Below are 18,638 nucleotides of genomic sequence, written 5' to 3'. Positions count from 1 at the left end.
CCTCAGGTGTTATCAGTTAAATCAGCTAATTAGATTGCTCCTTTCCAGCTTCATCCCCTCATCCTCTCTGGCCTTAAAACAGCTCTTCTTCAGGGAAGCCCACTCATTATACATCAGCCAATTAAAATGGCCCACAGGGGGGTCACAGGTCACTGGTTAATCAATCACAGGAAGCGGCGACTGTTGTAGTTATCAGATTGCGCTATCACGCAGGAAGTGGGGAAGATAGGGATACACTTGTGAGAGCAGAGCAGCGGGGAGTCTGCATCATCACATCAAATGTCTTACAGAGGCAGGAGAAAAGCAAGGGATCACAGTGGAAATAGAGCGACTACAGTAGAGCTCTAACGACGGAGGGATTGGCCAACAATAATTTGCGAGAAATGAAGACGCACTGCTGGATAAGAAAGTTTGAAGAGACCAAGCGAGAACGAATCAAACGGTAAGCGCAACTGTGTAAGATGTAAAATACAAACGAAGCCACGACTAATACCACAGTTAACATCACAAGTTGAGATCAGATATCGGAGAGAGGGAAAGCAGGACTCCATCACAAGACAGGAGAGCGCAATGCATTAGAGGCAGACGCCAACACTGAGCTGTCTCCGTTGAAAGGCCCACTCTGCTCCGCCATGGAGCACACGGTGTTAGCTGTCTTCCATCTAAGCACTTTCAAGTTAAGGCCACTTAATGGAGGCTTGAGATAAATGTCAGCTTGATGGTGGGACTGTGAACAATGTAGGAGGAGAGATTAGTATGAAAAATAGAAGAGAGAGGAATTTGGTCAGTCTCAGTTTTCTTTTTTACATCCTGTGTAGCATATTTTGGGGGGAAAAGTATTTTACACAATTCACACAGTAAATAACAAACAACTTAATATGTGTGTTAATATTTGTGTTCCTCTTCTAAAAAAAATGTGGTGTCTTGTGTACACAAGAAAAGTTGTATTCTCTTTTTGAAAGAGAAAAAAGAATGTGTAGTTGCAGGGTTAGATGAGGCTGCAACGGAATAGTTATCCACCCCTCTCCCTTGTAATAATTCTACTGACTTCTTTTTGATCCAATCTCTGCCACAGTTTAAAGGCACTTGACAAAAATATGACAATATGTAACACTGCGCACACCAATGCTTCCCAAACAGTAGCACCTCCCTTAAGGCTGTATCAGTGAATTGTGCCGTCAAAGCACTAAAGGGAATCGTGGATGAAATAAAACTGCAGTGAAAGAGCATGACTGATGCTGTACATGACAGGCAGGCCTCAGAGACAAGCAAGTAACACCTCAAATCCACCCCCCACCCTTCACCCGCACGCGCGCAAACACACGCATACGCACACACACCAAAATCTCCTCCGTCTCCCCAGCCCGCTGCACTCACACCAGCACTTCATCTTATCAGGGTGAATTTCTAATCAGAGAAAACGCCTTACTGGAACTTCCCCCCCCCCACACACACACACACACACACACACGTCAAATGAAAGCTCACGTACTGGATAACTATTACGAACATCTAAGAAGTTATCAAAAGATGACATATTTAAAAAACAACATCATTATAGATTCAAAGCAGTTCTGAAAAAGGTCAGTTTTGATTAGTGATTCAAGTGTGGTCAGATGGAAACTTGGATGTGTTTGGGGAGAGAATTCCAGTTGGCAGCTATGGACAAGGCTCTGTCAGATTCGGTGCTTAGTCCTCAGTGGTAAAGACAGGAGGTTAGCATCAGAGGAGTGGAAGCTGCAGTAGGGAGTGCGGAGGTGGGGCAGGTCAGCGAAGTGGGAAGGAGCCTGGTTATGGAGGGCTTTGTGAGTGAGGAGGAGGATTTTGAATTGGATCCGCTGTGGGACAGGGAGCAAGTGGAGGTTCTGGAGGACAGGGACAATGTGGTTGCGAGTGGGTGAGAAGACGAGCAGCAGAGTGGTGGAGGAACTGAAGTTTATTTATTTGGATGCGACGAAAGCATAGATCAGCGTTTCGGCAGCAGAGGGGAATGTGACGGGGGGGAGACGAACTGCATTTTTTAGGTGGAAGAAGGCAGCTCTGGTGATTTGATTGACGAGCTGTTCAAAGGAGGGGTTGCTATCGGAAATGACTGCGAATTTGTGGATGTGGGGAGAGGGAGACAGAGTGGCGTTATCAATGGTGGGGCAGAAATTGTGAGTGGTTTCGGTGAGTGTATTGTGGCCCATGATGATCAGGTCTAATTTCTCACAGTTTAGTTGGAGGAAGTTGGCTTGCGTCCATCATCTAATTTCAGTGAGGCAGTAGGTAAGGGTGGAGGGAGTTGGAGTGGTGATGGCAAATTTAGTGGAAATGAGGAGCTAGACATCATCAGCCATGTCGGCGTACGATGTTGCCAAGGGGAAGCATGTAGAGGTTTAACGGGAGATAACCAAGCGCCAAACCCTGATGTTTGGGATCTTGGGAGAGTTGGAGGACGAGCAGTTGTTCATGTTGATGAACTGTTGTCTGTTCGAGAGATATGACCTTAGCTAGGAGAGGGCAGCATGAGCGATGTTGACGGAAGATTCCAGGTGGGAGGGGAAGAATCGTGACCTCAGCCTGAAGAGTTGAAGAGGTCGTGTGGGCGGATCAAACAGGCTGCTGGTGGGCTTTGAGTTGTGAGGCGTGAAAACACGTTCCAGAATTTCTGACAGGAATATATTTGTCCGACTATCTTCCTTCCTAGGGAGATATCTCACTCGCAACTGGCTTTTCTCTTGATGAGACTTCATTATTTATGGCGTGTTGCAGCGATACGATCGTCTCCTCATGAGAAAGCAGATACACAGGCGCGCAGCGAGGGGAAAGTTGAGAGGGCGGCTGTCTCCAAAGCATAATTAAATCACAATGTTGTTTCCAATAGCCAATCAAGGCAGTCATGCAGGTAAAGTTTAAATCACTACTATTAGGGGAGTTTCTGTAGCAGGGATAATATGGGGGTCTCAATTCAATGTGCAAACACACACACACACACACACACACACACACACACCATTGCCTCAAGCAAAATCCACGATGAGACATCTGATGCACAGGAGGGGGGCTGTCTGCAGCAAGTGAACAAATCCACCATACCGACACATCTGTCAACTCTACAGTCAACAGAGGGGAGATGAACAGTCAAACCAGCCGTGCAGCTTGACTGTTGACTCACTGTATGGTTTGGATCTAGCTAAGACCTAAACTTCAGTCAGTCTGACAGAAAACACAAGAGACACTCTGAAACGTCCAGTAGCTTCTTGGAGGAATTCACACCTGCCCTCACCTTTCCCTCTCTGCCTTGTCAATGCATCCTGACTAAAATTGACATGACGGCCTGACTGGCCTGTTTGCACTCTCAGACTGCAGACTGCTCGCCCCTCAATCTTGAGTTGTGGGTGTGCAAGTACCAGTAAGCCTGAGACAGAGAGGGAGATCAGAGTAATGAAGTGAGGAGCTGTGTTGTGAGTGAGCTAATCAAAGTGAACCATGCAGGGCCACCTCTCCCTGTGATCCAGACTAGATGACCCAGGGCCATAATTAGTCTGAGACTTTCTTTCTGATAGCTGCAAATTAACAGACTTCATTAGGCTTTTCTCTCCTCTCCTCCCCTATTCCTGCTACACCAAAATCGTTTCTAAATCTAAACCACAGAAATTGCTTAAGCATCTACAACATATCAGTCGATTGCTTTTCATAAAGAAGCTCAGATATCCTTTAGAGAGAACATGTAAGTGTACTCACTGAAAATTATTAGAATTATTGACGCTACATCAAAAGATTCATAATTGATTAGGAGCTTCTATTAATCAGCATGTGCTGGCCTGTGGGGAAGAATTTTTCCAGTAGCTCTATTCTCAGTGGAGTAGTGCCCTCTAAAGGCCTCTTTAGGACCTACCAATGGCCTGTAAATATGTGCATATCTGTGCTAAAATGAGTATTTTCTGACTACTCTGTCACATCAGGTATGAAGCGTGATTATCTCCATTTTGTTTCACCAGTCCGATCAGAACCGAACAGTTGTTAAGCCCACCCAAACATTTCCCAAGTCATTCAATGGATTGATGGCAGACTAAATTATCATTCTCTGAAGTCATTTGCCATTTTCTCTGTTTTTCTCTGCGCTGTTACAAACGTGCCTACGCCCACCCCGCTTTGCAGCTCCCACCCCCACCTTACATACACAAACCTATGTGTGGATGAAAAATCACAGCAGAAAAATAAAATCGCAAAAGCAAATATGTTTTTAACGAGCCAGCCCATTACTCTGGTGATATGAGAACATAAAAACCCAAATTGGGAATAAATCGAGGTGCTGATGCTTGAGAAACTGTGGCATGAAGGAAGACAGGAGAAAACAATGGAGCTGAAGGGAAAAGGAGAAAAACAGGTTAATCACAAAGAAAAAAAAGGAAAGGGGAGGTGATAGGTAATAGCTGTGTTGGTGACTGCCTAACATAAACGTACTGAACACAAGAACCAGTATTACCATATCATTAGCTTAGCTAACCATAACGTAATTGTATCACGGGCAGGTATATTAGGATTGTAAACTGGACATTGTAAGAAAGAAGAAAAATAGCCATCTGTTCACTGTGTGTACTACATGATCAGAGCATCTCTTTCAACAACACTGAGAAGAGCCTTTAATGATTGTGCATTTGATGAAATCTCTCATAATGGCACAAATTTCCTGCAGCCACATGAAAAGTCATTATTGAACTAATGGTGTTCACCAAAATGTCACAGTGAAAGCATAAAAAGAGTGGGAGAAAGGGGAGAAAAAGGGAGAACAATCGAGCCAGGGTGTGCGAGAGACAGGCGAGAGAGAAAGTCCATTTGATGTGAACAGATATATACCAGCAGAAAGCAAATACTAACTGCTAGACAGCATGAGATGGACATCCTGCTGCTATCCTCATATGTGCAGAGTGCTTCAAAACAAACTATATTTAAAGCTTTTGATGTCACTTCAGCTGCTAATTCTATCTCCTACCCTTGGTGAACACAACTGGATGCCACACACCTTTGAGGGGAACATTACATTTTATTTTCTACTAAAAGAGGCTGAGAGGTTACGGTAATTACGCTATTTAAGTCATGAGCTCAACTCAAAGCAAAACTCTCTTTTTTAGCTAATTTCAGGCAATTGAGTTTAAAAAAGGACCACCCACTAATCTTTCAACACCACCTCCTCTGGCCTGCGATCCTTACAATTCCTCTGTGATGGTGTCCACCAACCTACTCATATCCTTTTGTTTCCATGTTAATTCAAAAGCCTAGCAAGTTCTCTGCATAGTAGACCACAAAAGCTATTGATATTCAGAGAAATTCACCCACCTTGCATTTGAGGGGCCCATTAGCCATCACTATATGGGTATGGTAAGTTGCTCGACATTAAATTATTCTGAGTGTTACTGCATTGAAGACTGACAGACTAGAAGCCAACATTCGTCCCAACTTGACAAGTCCTGACAAGCTGTCAGCTATGACCATTCTTTGCTTCCACTTGGGAGTCCTGCCTTGATCATTTGCACTCCTTAAATACTCAAACACATATACATGCTTGACCCCCTCATATACACAAAAACTGTTTTAATCAAGTAGTCCTCCAAATACGCTTGTGCAAACTGAGAAAACCTACACAAACACGCTTACTTCCCGGGCCATTATAATCATATGGAAATGGGGTGTCTAATCAACTCTTACAGCATGCTGGCAGTGAAAAGAGAGTTTGTCTTGACTTTCTCTTCAACAGGCAACATCGATCGAGAGAGCCTGACATCCACTGACAACACAGCCTTAATGCTTTGGCAAGTAGAATTTAAAAAGCGGATACTCATGAAGCATCTTGTCGAAGCTTAAACATTCTCCTTTCTATCAATTTATCTAATGAAATATATCTTTAGACAACCGTGATTCCAAAATACTCTGTCAATTGTAATCAAAAACAAAAACAAGGGTTTCACAAATTGTTCCTGAGCCCATGAAGTAATCTCTTTAATACATGTATGTGTTTCATAAAGTGATGAACCGCCCCCCATACTTGCTTGTGATCAAATGAGATTTTCGAGGATGCTCATCACGATACTATCACATGTTACGAATGAACCTGTTTGATTGTGAAACTTCCCAAACAGGTGTTTTTCGAGCAGTCCCAATCTTTGTTTGAACATCTTGCTGTCATCACATTCAGAATGGGCATATAATAACAAAAAAGCTGATGATGTACATCATTTTCATATATTGTCTTTGTACTGTTTTCAATTGAGTACAATGTGTGTCAAAAAGGATAAACAAATAACATGTTATATTAATGTCAGAGTCCCATCTTCTTTTAAATTACGATTGTAAATCAAGCTGTATACTTTTCCAATCTTGATCACAGTAATCTCTGATTCACAACGCATGTACAACAATAAATTAATCATCGAAGTCAATTCCACCCTTTACAAAAAATGATCTAAATAAGTTATTAACCTGTGCAATGTTTCCTAAATTAAATTGATCACGAGGGCAATGACGAGCACAACGAACTGATTGCTAGTAATCAGCTGAAGGTGAAACTGTAATTACAATGTTTAAATAGATCAAACTAGTGTGCTCCTCTATGTACCAAGCACAATACATTCAATAACTGGACATTCAGACAAATAGTAACATTCTCTGCATTTTTTACACTTCTCCATCATCCTTTCAGCTTTGCCATCCTTCGTCTCTCACATTTCAGTGTTGTGACTTCAGAGTATGGGTAGGTTATTAGCAGATGCCTGTATCCTGGAGAGAAATGGCAAACTGATTTTCTGATCTTTGAGAGTTTCGTCTAATTGGATGTTATTTATTAGCTGAAAAGAAGCCCCAGGAAAGGGCAGCTCTCTTCATGCTGCTGCTCATTTTCCCAGCACTGTGGTGATGAATTTATCTCCCTGCCCTCTCTTGATAAACAAAAAGAGATAGATGGAATGAAATAGCCGGTTTATATGACAAAATATAGTCCATATGGTATGGTAGATTTGATAGGGACATTTGTCACAAGTTATGGAAAAATGTATGTCAGGGATGGGACAAAAATTGTATCCCTACACAAGTATAGGCTTTAAAAAAGATCATTTCTAATACTGTATAAAGATCAAGACAGATCAATATGCATTTTTGTTTATGATGGAATGGCAGGCAAAAGTAAATTTTATAGAAATGGGATGGGGGGTAGAGGGTGTTGTATAATGTACAGCCCTTTGTAAAAAAAAAAAAAAAAAATAGAATGATGCTTTTAATACACTGACTATATACTGACTGGTGTTAAAGCTTTAAACCTCATGTTAAAAAAAAAGAATCTCATATTTTTATCCTGTGTTATAAAGAACTCTCCAGCATCACCCTGTACCATCCTTATAAATATGATTTCACCTTACAGTCGTTGTTTTCATTACATTACAATGCCAAAGGTTGCACATTTGAAAAAAAAAATCAATCACTGGTAAATGGACTGAATTAATATGGTGCTTTCTTCATTCACAGGCAAAGCTCTTCACAGTTTTGCCTCTCATTCACGCACATACGCACTCCAAGAGGCCAGAGGTGCATCCCAGCGTCTGCCCATAGGGAGTAACTTGGTGTGTGGTTTGGTGTCTTTCTCAAGTACACTGTCACATATAAATGGAAAGACCTGGGATTCATTTAATGGACGACCTTGTAGTCCCACATTGTGAAAACTACTGTAACAATTAAATGATGCAACATACAGCAATAATAATGAACCGAAAAAGGTCAAATTTAGTTGCCTTTTACACTTAATGTATTCTATACTTGTTTAACAGTTTGTTTAATAATAGGTAAGATGCCTAAAGGATGATTTAATAACGGCAATGTTATGAAACCAACTATCTATTTTTCAGATACAATAAGCAGCCCAGTAGCACCTTCTTTATTCGAAAATAAGACTGGATATTTGTATTATGCTATTACTATGAGTAAGTAACAAAAACCATCATGAATTTATTCTCACAAGAATTGTATGCGCAGCCAAAGTCTGACAACACGTTTCATGTAAGTGAAGTGGCCAGAGAGCTGCATTTTTTACTTTTTATATTGACGAACAAAAATTGAACAAAGACAAGCAGAATAAGAGAGGTAACACCATCACTGGCTTACTTCCACTGGTGCTCCTTAACATTAAATTCAAAGAAAGTAACCTCAGTGCTGGCAGAGCTGAATTAAATATCCAAAAGACTAAATATGACATTAGCAGTGCAGTGAAAAGGGAGACAGGTTCCAAATATCCCTCAATTCCCACCTGCCAGTGTCTCTAAAACATTCTGTGATTTTCATGCTCTCTTCTTGTTCACACCCACAGGAAAGCCCTGCTATACATGTTTTATCTCTTTCTATTGACACTGATGATCCAAGAGAGCTTCTCCAGAGGCTATCTGTGAAATCACAGAAACCGCTGAAAGTTCTGAGGGCTGTCAGCATCCTCTCTGGGTGTCCACTCACTACATCTGCTTGTTTGTTTCTCCTATTTTCCTTCTATTTTGTTCCAAAAAGAGGAACAGCTGGGTGAAAAAAGAAGTGGTGTCTCTTCCTCTCCCTTGCGTTTTGATTAAAACTGTATGGTTTCCAAACAAATAATTAGTCCTATGATATTACAAAATAGTTAATTACCATTAATTAGTGTGACACTACAGTTATCCCAAATGAGACGGAGAAGGTAAAAAAAATCACTTCGAGGACAACAATATACACATCTTGGCCAGAGAAGACAGATGGCTTGAAAGAGGAGTAAAAGAATCCATCTACATCAGGCTGGAACGGCCATCTTTGAACAGAGGAGGTGGCCTTCAACACTTCATATCACCCACCGAACTATGCTGTATTGAGGTCTCTCCCTAGACAGCTTATCAACCATTCAAATCTGGGCTCACCTAGCCCTAACATCCTACATGAAGGCTGATTGGGTCGACAACTCACAAGTGGACCTAACTACTCTGATACTTAGTGCTCACACTTGACCTTGATGACTCTGTAAGGATACTCCCACAGAGAATTTAAAGTTAGTTCAGTTAGAACTGAACTTGCTTCTCGGATGAGAGGTGAAAAATCAGGAAATAGCCAGGTCAGATGTGAAAGAAATGAAGCCTTGAACTACTGTGAGAAATGCAGTCCATTCACATATGCACCTGTAATAATGTTCAAGTTTAGAGCTGACAGGATGAATGACCCTGCTAGTTCGACAAAGTACAAGAAGTAAAAGTTATAACGTTGCACCACAAAAAATAAAGTGGGAGGTGAATTGAAGGGCATATGTTCATGCGTTAGTGTTGAAGAACAGAACTCTAGCTTTGCCGCGGCATCAAGGTGTTCCCACCCACTACACCTGTTTTTCCCAGGCTTTTTAGAAGAAAAAATGTTCACTATCTGTAGAGTATTGTGTTGATTTACTGCTAATGGAAACCAAAGATTTCTTATTGCTGCAGCTTTATTTAAATAGAATTTAACAGGTGAAACACTGGCTGAAGTGTATTTCAAAGTAGGCTGATTACAGAAAGTGCATTGTTCAAGGAGTTTTGCTTTTGCATTTGGCTTTGACAACAAATCCTCCACCATCATTTTGTAGTTAAACTTGTAATTGAAATGAAACTCCACCTCTTCTTGTACTGCAGGCACTACTGGTGGTGTTGCGGTGGTGGTGAGTTTGTAATTGTAAGGTCAATCAAACTTGACTATGTGCGCATTATGTTATTGTGTATGCATGACCTTCGAGTGGTTTTAAGACTAAGAAATATTAATCAAATAATTAAATTACAACAAATGTATTTTAACGATGAGTCAGTTCTCTTATAACATGTCACGTAAATGACCAAAAATGGACCAATATTGTTTCAAACTGTATTCTGAAGTATGAGCATTTGGTTTCAACAACATTTCACAAAATTGGAACTCTAAATAAACAAAGTGCAGAGACAATTGAAGCTGATACTGTTAGTTGAGCAGAAAAGCATCAAAATGTTGGAAGCAAAAAAATACTAACCTTTGGTTTCTGCTCCAGCACAAAAATGAAGGCAGATCATGCAGCCATGAAGAAGTTGCAAGAATGAAAGAAAAAACAAACAAAAGGAGGTGGGGGAGAAACAGAGACAGAGCAAACAAGAGAAAGAAGAAAGCTGGTTAGTGATGTTTGAAACAAGCGATATTTCAGACAGCAGCATTGTCAGCAGAGACAACAGATAGCATTTCACTAAATTTAAAGTGATGTTACGGTCCATAGAGACATTTTGTATGCATTAAGAGGAGAAGTATCACTGTTATGTACTTAACAATAAAATACTTTTCAAAAGTACTAACAGAGCAGAGTTAAAGTTTCTCATGATCACAGAGAATTTCAGAATTGCAAGACCTGTCAATTTATGGAAATACATGGTCTTAATGTTCCAGTAGTGATTGCTGATTTGAGTCACTAGTGACATAAATAGTCAATGACAGTCTTAAAATCCCATCAGATAACACAGGTCAGAGCCACAATTCTCTCGCATTGCACCCATTAGCATACTGACTTGACTATGTACAGATCTCGTCTGTCACATTTTGAAAACATGGTGAATGTGTTCTGACCCACATTCACAACAGTGATGGTAAAAAAGACCCATAAGATTCTGGAAGATTGCATGAAGAATCAGGGACTGTACATTCTGAGTTGTTTGTGAGAGGAGGAAAAAATCCAAAACCTTGAAAAAGGTGAAACTCTTTTCTAACGTGAAATTCTGTGTGCATGTGTTAATATTTTCTGCAAAAATAAATTCCGCTGCCCAAGTTCTCATGTGTTCATTAAAAATACTTTGATAACATAAAGTGCAAGTTGTTTGTTATGTGTGAATACATGAAAGTTAAGATATTACCATAAAAATGCTGATTTTTGCAGTCAATTCTCTGCTACTCACTACATGGGTCAGCGGACAATTTGTTGCAGTGAATTACAATAGTGCTGAAGCTTATGCCACTTTCACTTCTCTCTCTTTTGAAGTTCCTTGATGAAACGCTGAGAAGAAGGACTCCTCTCTACCCATACAGGCTCCATCCTCAGCATGAGACAGTACCCACAAAGACGGCAATTAAAGCCTTCAGATGTCAGGGGAACATATTAAAGCTCAGAGTTCAGAGGCAGACATCGTGGCATCATTAGCTAAGCTTAGTTCATAATCTGTGACTATTAATCACAATAGAATAACCCTCACTCATGGATATGATGATTAACTTTAGTTAACCCCTTGGTTTTCATCTTCAACATTAAAGCTATGTGAATGACTTCTGTCACATAGCAGCTCCTCTTCTACCGCATTATATAAGTAATTCTCACAGAACAAGGCACAGCTTTAACACAGCCTTTTTGCAGCAAAGGCTTCATATCAGAGTGCTGCTTGGGCTACATCTATCTGAACTCAACTGAGTCCAAGAGGGTAGTAACAGAGTCTGAACCAAAAAAGCCATTCTATCTGTCCAAGCCTGATTTGAGCCCAGCGCAGTTAATGTAAGCTGAAGCACTGAGTTTGCATTACCCTGTCACACAGCTTTTACCATGGTTACAGTTCGCCTGTTATACCCTAAAATTTAGGGTATATATGGCTTTTAAACATAAAAAGAAACATGAACATATGGAGTGGTTCTCTAAAGAATTTTCTGAGTGACGATGTCTGAGCAGTCAAAATATGACATTTTTAACAGTTAAGAATTTACAATTAGATTTTGATCTAATCTGTTGTTCACTGCTTTAAAAAACAGAACGGTGATAATACACAGTATTTTTGTGAGCAAACATGCAAGAGACGGGAACAATCTTTTTAAATACATTTCAGCTCTTGGCCTGTATCTGGGGTTATTATTATTTTGCATTTTCACATTGGTGAGAAAATGTAATCAACAACAACACATAAATGTTGCAATAAGCAGCCACTTAATGTATGTAGATGTTTATAAGTTGCATTATCTATGTTTATAGGAAAATTGCGCCGTGGCAGATATGAGATTAAATCTGTATTAAATAAACTAATATAACCTTTCAGCTACATCTCACTATAATCTCAGTAAGCCAGTAGGAAGAAATAGGAGTGCGTGCCTGGAGTTGCAATGGTGTGAACTGACCGGGTGGGCAGAGAGAAAGAAGCAGGGAACCAGTGTGGCCGGAATAAAAAAATGTGTGCGTGCGTGTGTGTGTGTGCGTGTGTGCGTGCATGTATGTTTGTGGTCTTGTGTGAAGATGTAGTAGTGTTCATTCATTGAGAAATTGTACTTGAGGAGCCCTTGGGCAAAATCCTACACATATTAAGGTTTACATCTTCTGCTTTGGTAAGTGGCTTTAAAAGGCTGCCTGAATAGTCAGGTGACAACTGTACAAGGAGTGGCAAAAACATCATAACAGGTAATGGTGGCTCTGGTAAACCTCCTTGCTTTCCTTTGAGAACTTTAAACATACGGAGAGAAAAAAAAAGAATCCTTCAAAATATAGCTTTCAATTTGCCTGAAATGGCTGAGCCTGAAAGGTGAGCATGAGAAATTTAAAAAATGTAAAAGCTGGCTGAGTTTTTGATATTCCCCCCACAATTCCACTTCTCCTATTTGTGATGCTTTGGTGAGATGTTTTGTTGTTTTGTGAACCTAAGCTGAGACTGAAAGTCGAGAGCTGCCTAATCTAACGCAAAGCAAGCTGTCCACTTGGATTCACTGACTCTTGCAGAATGACAGCTGTGTTGTAAGAGACCAGACAAGAAAGAAGAATGTGTTTAAATAAACAGCAGGGCTTGAGTGTGATTCCAGTTCAGGAGCACTTAAAAGCAGCTACACATTAGATATTTTATGCAAGTAAAATGTCTTGCAATGACCTCTATTGGTATAAGTTGGGTGAACCTCTGACACATTAGTAATTACCTTTGCAGTTATTCATTAGAAGGCGTCAAACATGGACTATATTTTATTCAGCTAAAATGTTTATTGAGCATCTGCTTCAGACTGTTCAAAATTTTTAAGCAATGGAGTCTAGCTCGATTCTTAGTATGCTAACATGGGCTAATTAGCACAAAACACAGTTTTGCTGAGGCTGATGGGAATAGCATCAGTTTATAAGACCTTTGGCTACAAACAATAGTATGACCTGTTGAAGATGATCCAACTGGGACCATGAAGGTCTGTATCAATTTTTATGGCAATAAATCTGATAGTTGTCAATACTTTAACAAACAGAAATGTAGACCTGATGGCAGCACCAGAAAAAAAAAAAACAGTTTAAATCATAATAATCTCTATTTTGAATACATTTTTGCATCTTGGCCTCTAAAACTCGAGGATATTGAGATCCACATTGGTTACAACAAAATAAAAAAAAATAAAAAATCTATTCTATGGCAAAAACCCATAAAAAGTCTATGGCACTGTGTGTTTGTTTGTGTTGATGTACACAGGTGTTAATAAAAAGATCACTTCAGCAAGCTCAACTTTCCGGACAGCCTGTTTATCTGTGCACAAGTTGGGTGTCGTTATTCACAACACAGGAAGAGTGCATTTCTGTTTAATGAGTGAGGGAATAGGAAATCAACAACATTTTCCTGCGGCAACGTACCACCTATTTGAACACCACCACTGATTTAATGTAGCAGGGCACAATTAGACTTGATATATATTTCCTGTCTCTCCTGCAGTGTTTCTCCCAGAAGCATGTATACTTAAATTACTTAAATGTATACATGGATTTTGTTGCTTGACAAACTTAAATAATCATTTTTTATTATATATTTTTGTCTCCATTGTGAAAAACCATCAACGCCTGACATGTCATTTATTTTTCTGCTGTATGCACACAGTGATTTCAGTATAGGTGAAAGTCACCTCTTGACTACTAAGGCTGTTTCCTTGAATGGATAGAATGGATGGTTGTTTGATGCTTATCAGGTTGAGGTATAAACAGCTACAGAAGTTGCTAATGAGTCCAGAATTACAATATAAAGTGCTGAGAATAATTTGAAGCATCATCATGCTCTGGGTTGTCATATTTAATCATAATAAAGCCAAGATATGAGTTAAGTATGAGCAAAGAGAAATGAGTGATCATTTACAAATTATTTAATTCAATGATTGTTCCTGTTTAAAAGAAACAGCTTTAGTAGAGAATGTTTAGTTGACCATAGCTGCTTAACACAAATCCTTCCACAGTACCGTAGCCAGAAGAAAAAATTGTAAAGACTCATTCAGTCTTAAGTGCTGAGTACCTGGCACTGCAAAGGGTAAAGCTAGGCAGAAAAAGAACCCGTCTCTTAGTAGTTGAAAAAGGAAATTCTAATTTAAACTCCTAGGTATGTGTCAAGATGATACATATGCTGTGAGGACCTTACTGGAACACAATTACTATAATGCCAAAAACAAATAAATTGAGGTTGATAAAATGGACCACTAATGGGTTAGAAACTCAAAGACGCAAAGAAAACTCACTCTAGATTAGATTATCTTTCTATCATTTGTAACTTTAAGGGTTTAAGATGTCTGTAACAATTTCACCATGAACGTGGACCATAAATAAGCTTGTCAGAAATCTGCTGGGTCAAGCTTTTTCAATCCGTCTCTTTTTGATTGTTTACCAACTCACTTTACTTACTAGCTCTTAATAGGCCCTGTAATTAGGGGTTATTTTTTCCAAGTCAAGAATAAGGATATGGAACTCAACCATGAGTTGTTATTAACGGACACGTCTTAAGAATATTGAGACATTAAAAAAAAATTTAAAAACCCTTGCAAAGTACTTGATTACTTTAATAAATGATAACCTATATGAAAGCAATGTGGCAAGAAAAGAGAATGAGAGATAACCTCTACCTTGGTGGAAAACCCAATAGAATGCAACCTTTCATATTCTTACATGATAAATCAACATCCACAAGCAAACACACAATTTATAAAGGCCATTCTAGAGAAGGTAGCTTTTTTTTACCCCCTTTAACATGCAAGATGGGCTGTCAGTTCCCCTGTGGTTAATGCTACTCTGTAATTACACTATTAATCTAAACACATAAACCAACTCAAATTATTCAGTGTGGTCTTATTTAATTTTGTTCGCTCTGACCCGCTCACTCAAAAGTAAAAGCACCCATTGACTGCAATTTGCTCACTGAGGACATGTGTTGTAAGTGGCACTGACCCTTTGCCATAAACCAAATCCTACTCTGAATAGATAAAGAGAGGAGCAATAAAGGATATTACCATTGTGAATTTACTGTCTACAAATAAAAATGGACTTTTCTTTTCCACATGCAGTTTTATACTGTTGATTCAGGCTGAATGTGTAATTCAGCCTTCTCTTAACACTTTCAGAAATAATTAAAAAAACAATCGCTCTATTTACATGTTCACTTGATTAACTTGAGGTCTGCCAAAAATACAACAATGGCAGTCTAAAAACAAAATGTTCCAAGTCCCCATCCAAACTCTCAGTTTGTATACAGGATGGCAGGCATTCTCTCAGAAAACAACAGCAACAGACACAACCATCACAAACGAATAAGGAAGTTTCAAGGGATGTAAATGAATATTTGATAAGAAAAAGCGAGTGAATTCTGTTTCATACCGTGTCCTTTTTAATCTTTAATGCCGATCCAGATGCTGCTGCTCTTAAGTGAGATCAAACATGATGCTACATGGCTGTGTTAATAAGAGGACATGCCCACACGCACGTATGCACACACAAGTATGCTCGCTGACACAAAGCAGCAGCGGCGACTGGGTCCAGTCAGCTCAACCATCAGTCATGCTGCTCCTCCAACCTCCACAGAGAAGGGAGGAAACACAACTAAGAGAATGGACTCAAGCACTGAGTTTTTTTTTTTGGTCCAAAGTTTCATGCATTTTTTTCAACAAATTTGAAATGCACTACCTATGGGCAGTCACATACTGTACAGCTGGTCTGCATACTGCAGAGCAGTGCTTTTGATTGCCTATTCATATGACGCAAAGTGTGTTTCATGATTACAGTAAAGTGAAATGCTGTGTGTGAACATGTACAGGCTCTGGGCCCAACCAGCAATTGTGAGCTCATGGACAGCCTTCCTCTGCCCTATCCAGAGAACACCTGCTTGATTGTCTCTCTACCTGTTTGCCATTTAGATTTGCCTCCATTATTCAACACCTTGAGGATGCAGAACAAGGGTGTTCTTGTGTATAAGGGGGGAGGTCTTATGTGCCTTGAGAGGAGCAGCATAGAGTTGTGACAGGTAGATAACACCTGGATGAATAATTCAAATTGGCGTAAGCTAGCTGAGTCAGTGACAAGACAAGAAAGAAAACATGAGACACGTGAATAAATCATCAGAGGAGGGACTAATAGACCAGGCACAGGAGAGGACAAGACTGATGACATCTCTTGTTACTTCTTGCTGAAGCTTTAATCATTCCAGCAACCTTGTACATGAATATTCCAGATCTTCCCAGCCATACTTGTGATAGGATATAACTGTATAGTTTCTCAACACACAGCATTACCACTAGGAATAGTCAGAATAGCACACCAAAATCTGAAACAGCATGACAGCCTTGGGGATTGCAAACTGATATGTAAGGAGTTCTAACAACACTTCTGGAAAGGGGAAAGACATGACATTATTTCGATATTGAATTGAATTCAACATGAGTTGTACACTTTGGCACACAGTTTTAAACAATTATGAAAATCACATGGATGCAGTAGTGCTGTCGTAATATCAGCTTGATCCATATCTCCCACTAGTGCATTTAAAGAACACACCAGGGATGGAACTGGCCAAGGAAAGTTTGAAATAAATAAGACATTGAAAAGAAATCAGCATAGTTAATTCAGCATTTATAGGACCTCCACCTACACTTGAAACAGCAGAAGAAATTGGACTAAATTGAACTGAAAAATAAGAGATGATTTCTATAATAGCTATCTCACTACCCATTCACTGAAAGTGATAAAAAGCACACTGTTTGCTAACAGTAGCCTAGAGGGTTGGTAGGAGCCATCACACGCATGCCTGTGTCTTTCTCACGCAATTCCTCCTCAATGAAGACACATTGCCAATTACTCACAAGCACAGATGTATGCACAACACAAAAACAAAGGGACATCACATTTTTCTTCCTTGTTTCACCACTCTAGCTGAACTGAGAAACCATGCCATTTCTTCCCGAACATCTCACTGAAAATTTAATCTAGAGTGCCACAGTCATGAGCCAAGGAGACAGAAGTAAAGCTCATTGAAACAAACAAGCACATATATCATGTAATAACAAGTTAAGCTGTCTCAGAATAGGTTCATGGACAATAAATGAATATATGTAAAAATTGAAGTTAAAGTCTGACCTGTTCGTTGTGAACAGAAGGTGAGAGCTACTCTGCTGAGTAATTCTGGTTTTGCGTATTGGTCCTCATCAGCCAGCACCCAGAAACAGCCCTCTGACATTTCCTGGGGGCGAATCTGAAAAACAGATTTCCACAGTTCAGCACATTTGGTTGACACGTGACTCTGTTTTTTATAGATTATGAAAGCTAACAGAGGGAAATGCGAATGTAAAGAAAATGCATCATTCTAGTCAGACACTGGCCACATGTTGAAGCTACAAAAGCTAATCCAAATGGACCTACTGCAAAAAGATCCCGAAACTTTTGGATCCCAAACTGTTAATTGTTAATTTTCTGTTATTAATAAAAGTCTATTGCTTTTTGGGGATTTTTTGTCAGTAACCATGATCCAGATGATTGTGAACGTGTGTATCTACTCGTTTGCATATATTGCCTTCATCAGGATAGAATGATAAAAAGCACACTAGCGCGCACACACACACCACCTTGGGTTATAAAGGATACGTTCCTTGTTTAAAGTTAATGGAGATCCATTAAGCTATATTTAGAAGCAAAACACCTCCTGTACGCGAAAGGGTTGCTAGCACTGCTGATGCCTTTTAAAATTATCACCCTACACTGCAAGTTTTTGGACCTAAAATCAAAATGAAGGATGCAACTGGCAACACTAAGCTCCAACAGGGTGACTGGAGCTAAAACACAATATATTGTTCTGAGGACTTAGTCAGGCTGAAATGCCAGTGAAAATTGGACTGGAGGTCCCACTTGAGTCAGTTGAAATGTGATACTAATGGGATGCCCATGTGGCCCTGTATCTGCTCAAAGTGTATGCTGACAACTGCTTGCTAACACTGTAGTTATAAGGAAGTAACAATCCAATGGTGTGTTAGGAGTTTGCTGCTGCTCACTTATATTTGTGGTTCTGCCTGTCTGTCCAAGAAGGTCTCATCACTGAGCTCTGATCAATAACATGTTTAGACGCTACCTTTTAAAACTGGCTGAGCCAGTCGTCAATAGTTAGAAGTTTGAAATCTTAAGAAGTTTCAGAACAGCTTTGTCCCAAACATAACCATATGTGGGGGTCCCATACAGCTGTGCCATAACTGCTCCTTATGTCCTACTAAAAAGTCCAAACATATGGTTTAGTTTGCTAAACACCTGTACAGATGTTCATCCGAGATTAAATTATTAATCAAAGCACAAACTAATATCACTTGTGGTGTGAACTGATATTGCTCTGCAGCGAACAACATCTGTAGAAGCTAAGGCTGTTCTGACAATAGCATCTGATCATCTGGTATTTTCA

General features: G+C 39.7%; 1 protein-coding gene across 7 annotated transcripts in view; it reads right to left on the bottom strand.

The window, feature by feature from the left end:
* The window catches only part of LOC119017747 (protein diaphanous homolog 3-like), a 170,003-nt gene that overhangs the window by 103,951 nt on the left and 47,414 nt on the right, over nucleotides 1–18,638 (bottom strand). For 5 of the 7 annotated variants that reach the window (XM_037094715.1, XM_037094720.1, XM_037094719.1 and 2 more), the window contains exons 18-19: nucleotides 17,333–17,447; nucleotides 10,010–10,018 (exon numbers count right to left, since the gene is read on the bottom strand). In XM_037094715.1, coding sequence (XP_036950610.1) covers nucleotides 10,010–10,018; nucleotides 17,333–17,447 — 124 coding nt within the window. The remainder of the gene's footprint in view (nucleotides 1–10,009; nucleotides 10,019–17,332; nucleotides 17,448–18,638) is intronic. The other 2 variants (XM_037094721.1, XM_037094722.1) reach the window with 1 other exon arrangement.

The sequence above is a fragment of the Acanthopagrus latus genome, chromosome 4, assembly GCF_904848185.1.
Source record: "Acanthopagrus latus isolate v.2019 chromosome 4, fAcaLat1.1, whole genome shotgun sequence".
Taxonomy (NCBI): domain Eukaryota; kingdom Metazoa; phylum Chordata; class Actinopteri; order Spariformes; family Sparidae; genus Acanthopagrus; species Acanthopagrus latus.
The sequence above is the reverse complement of the archived record's forward strand: the minus strand, read 5'-3'. Positions and strand labels throughout refer to the sequence as shown.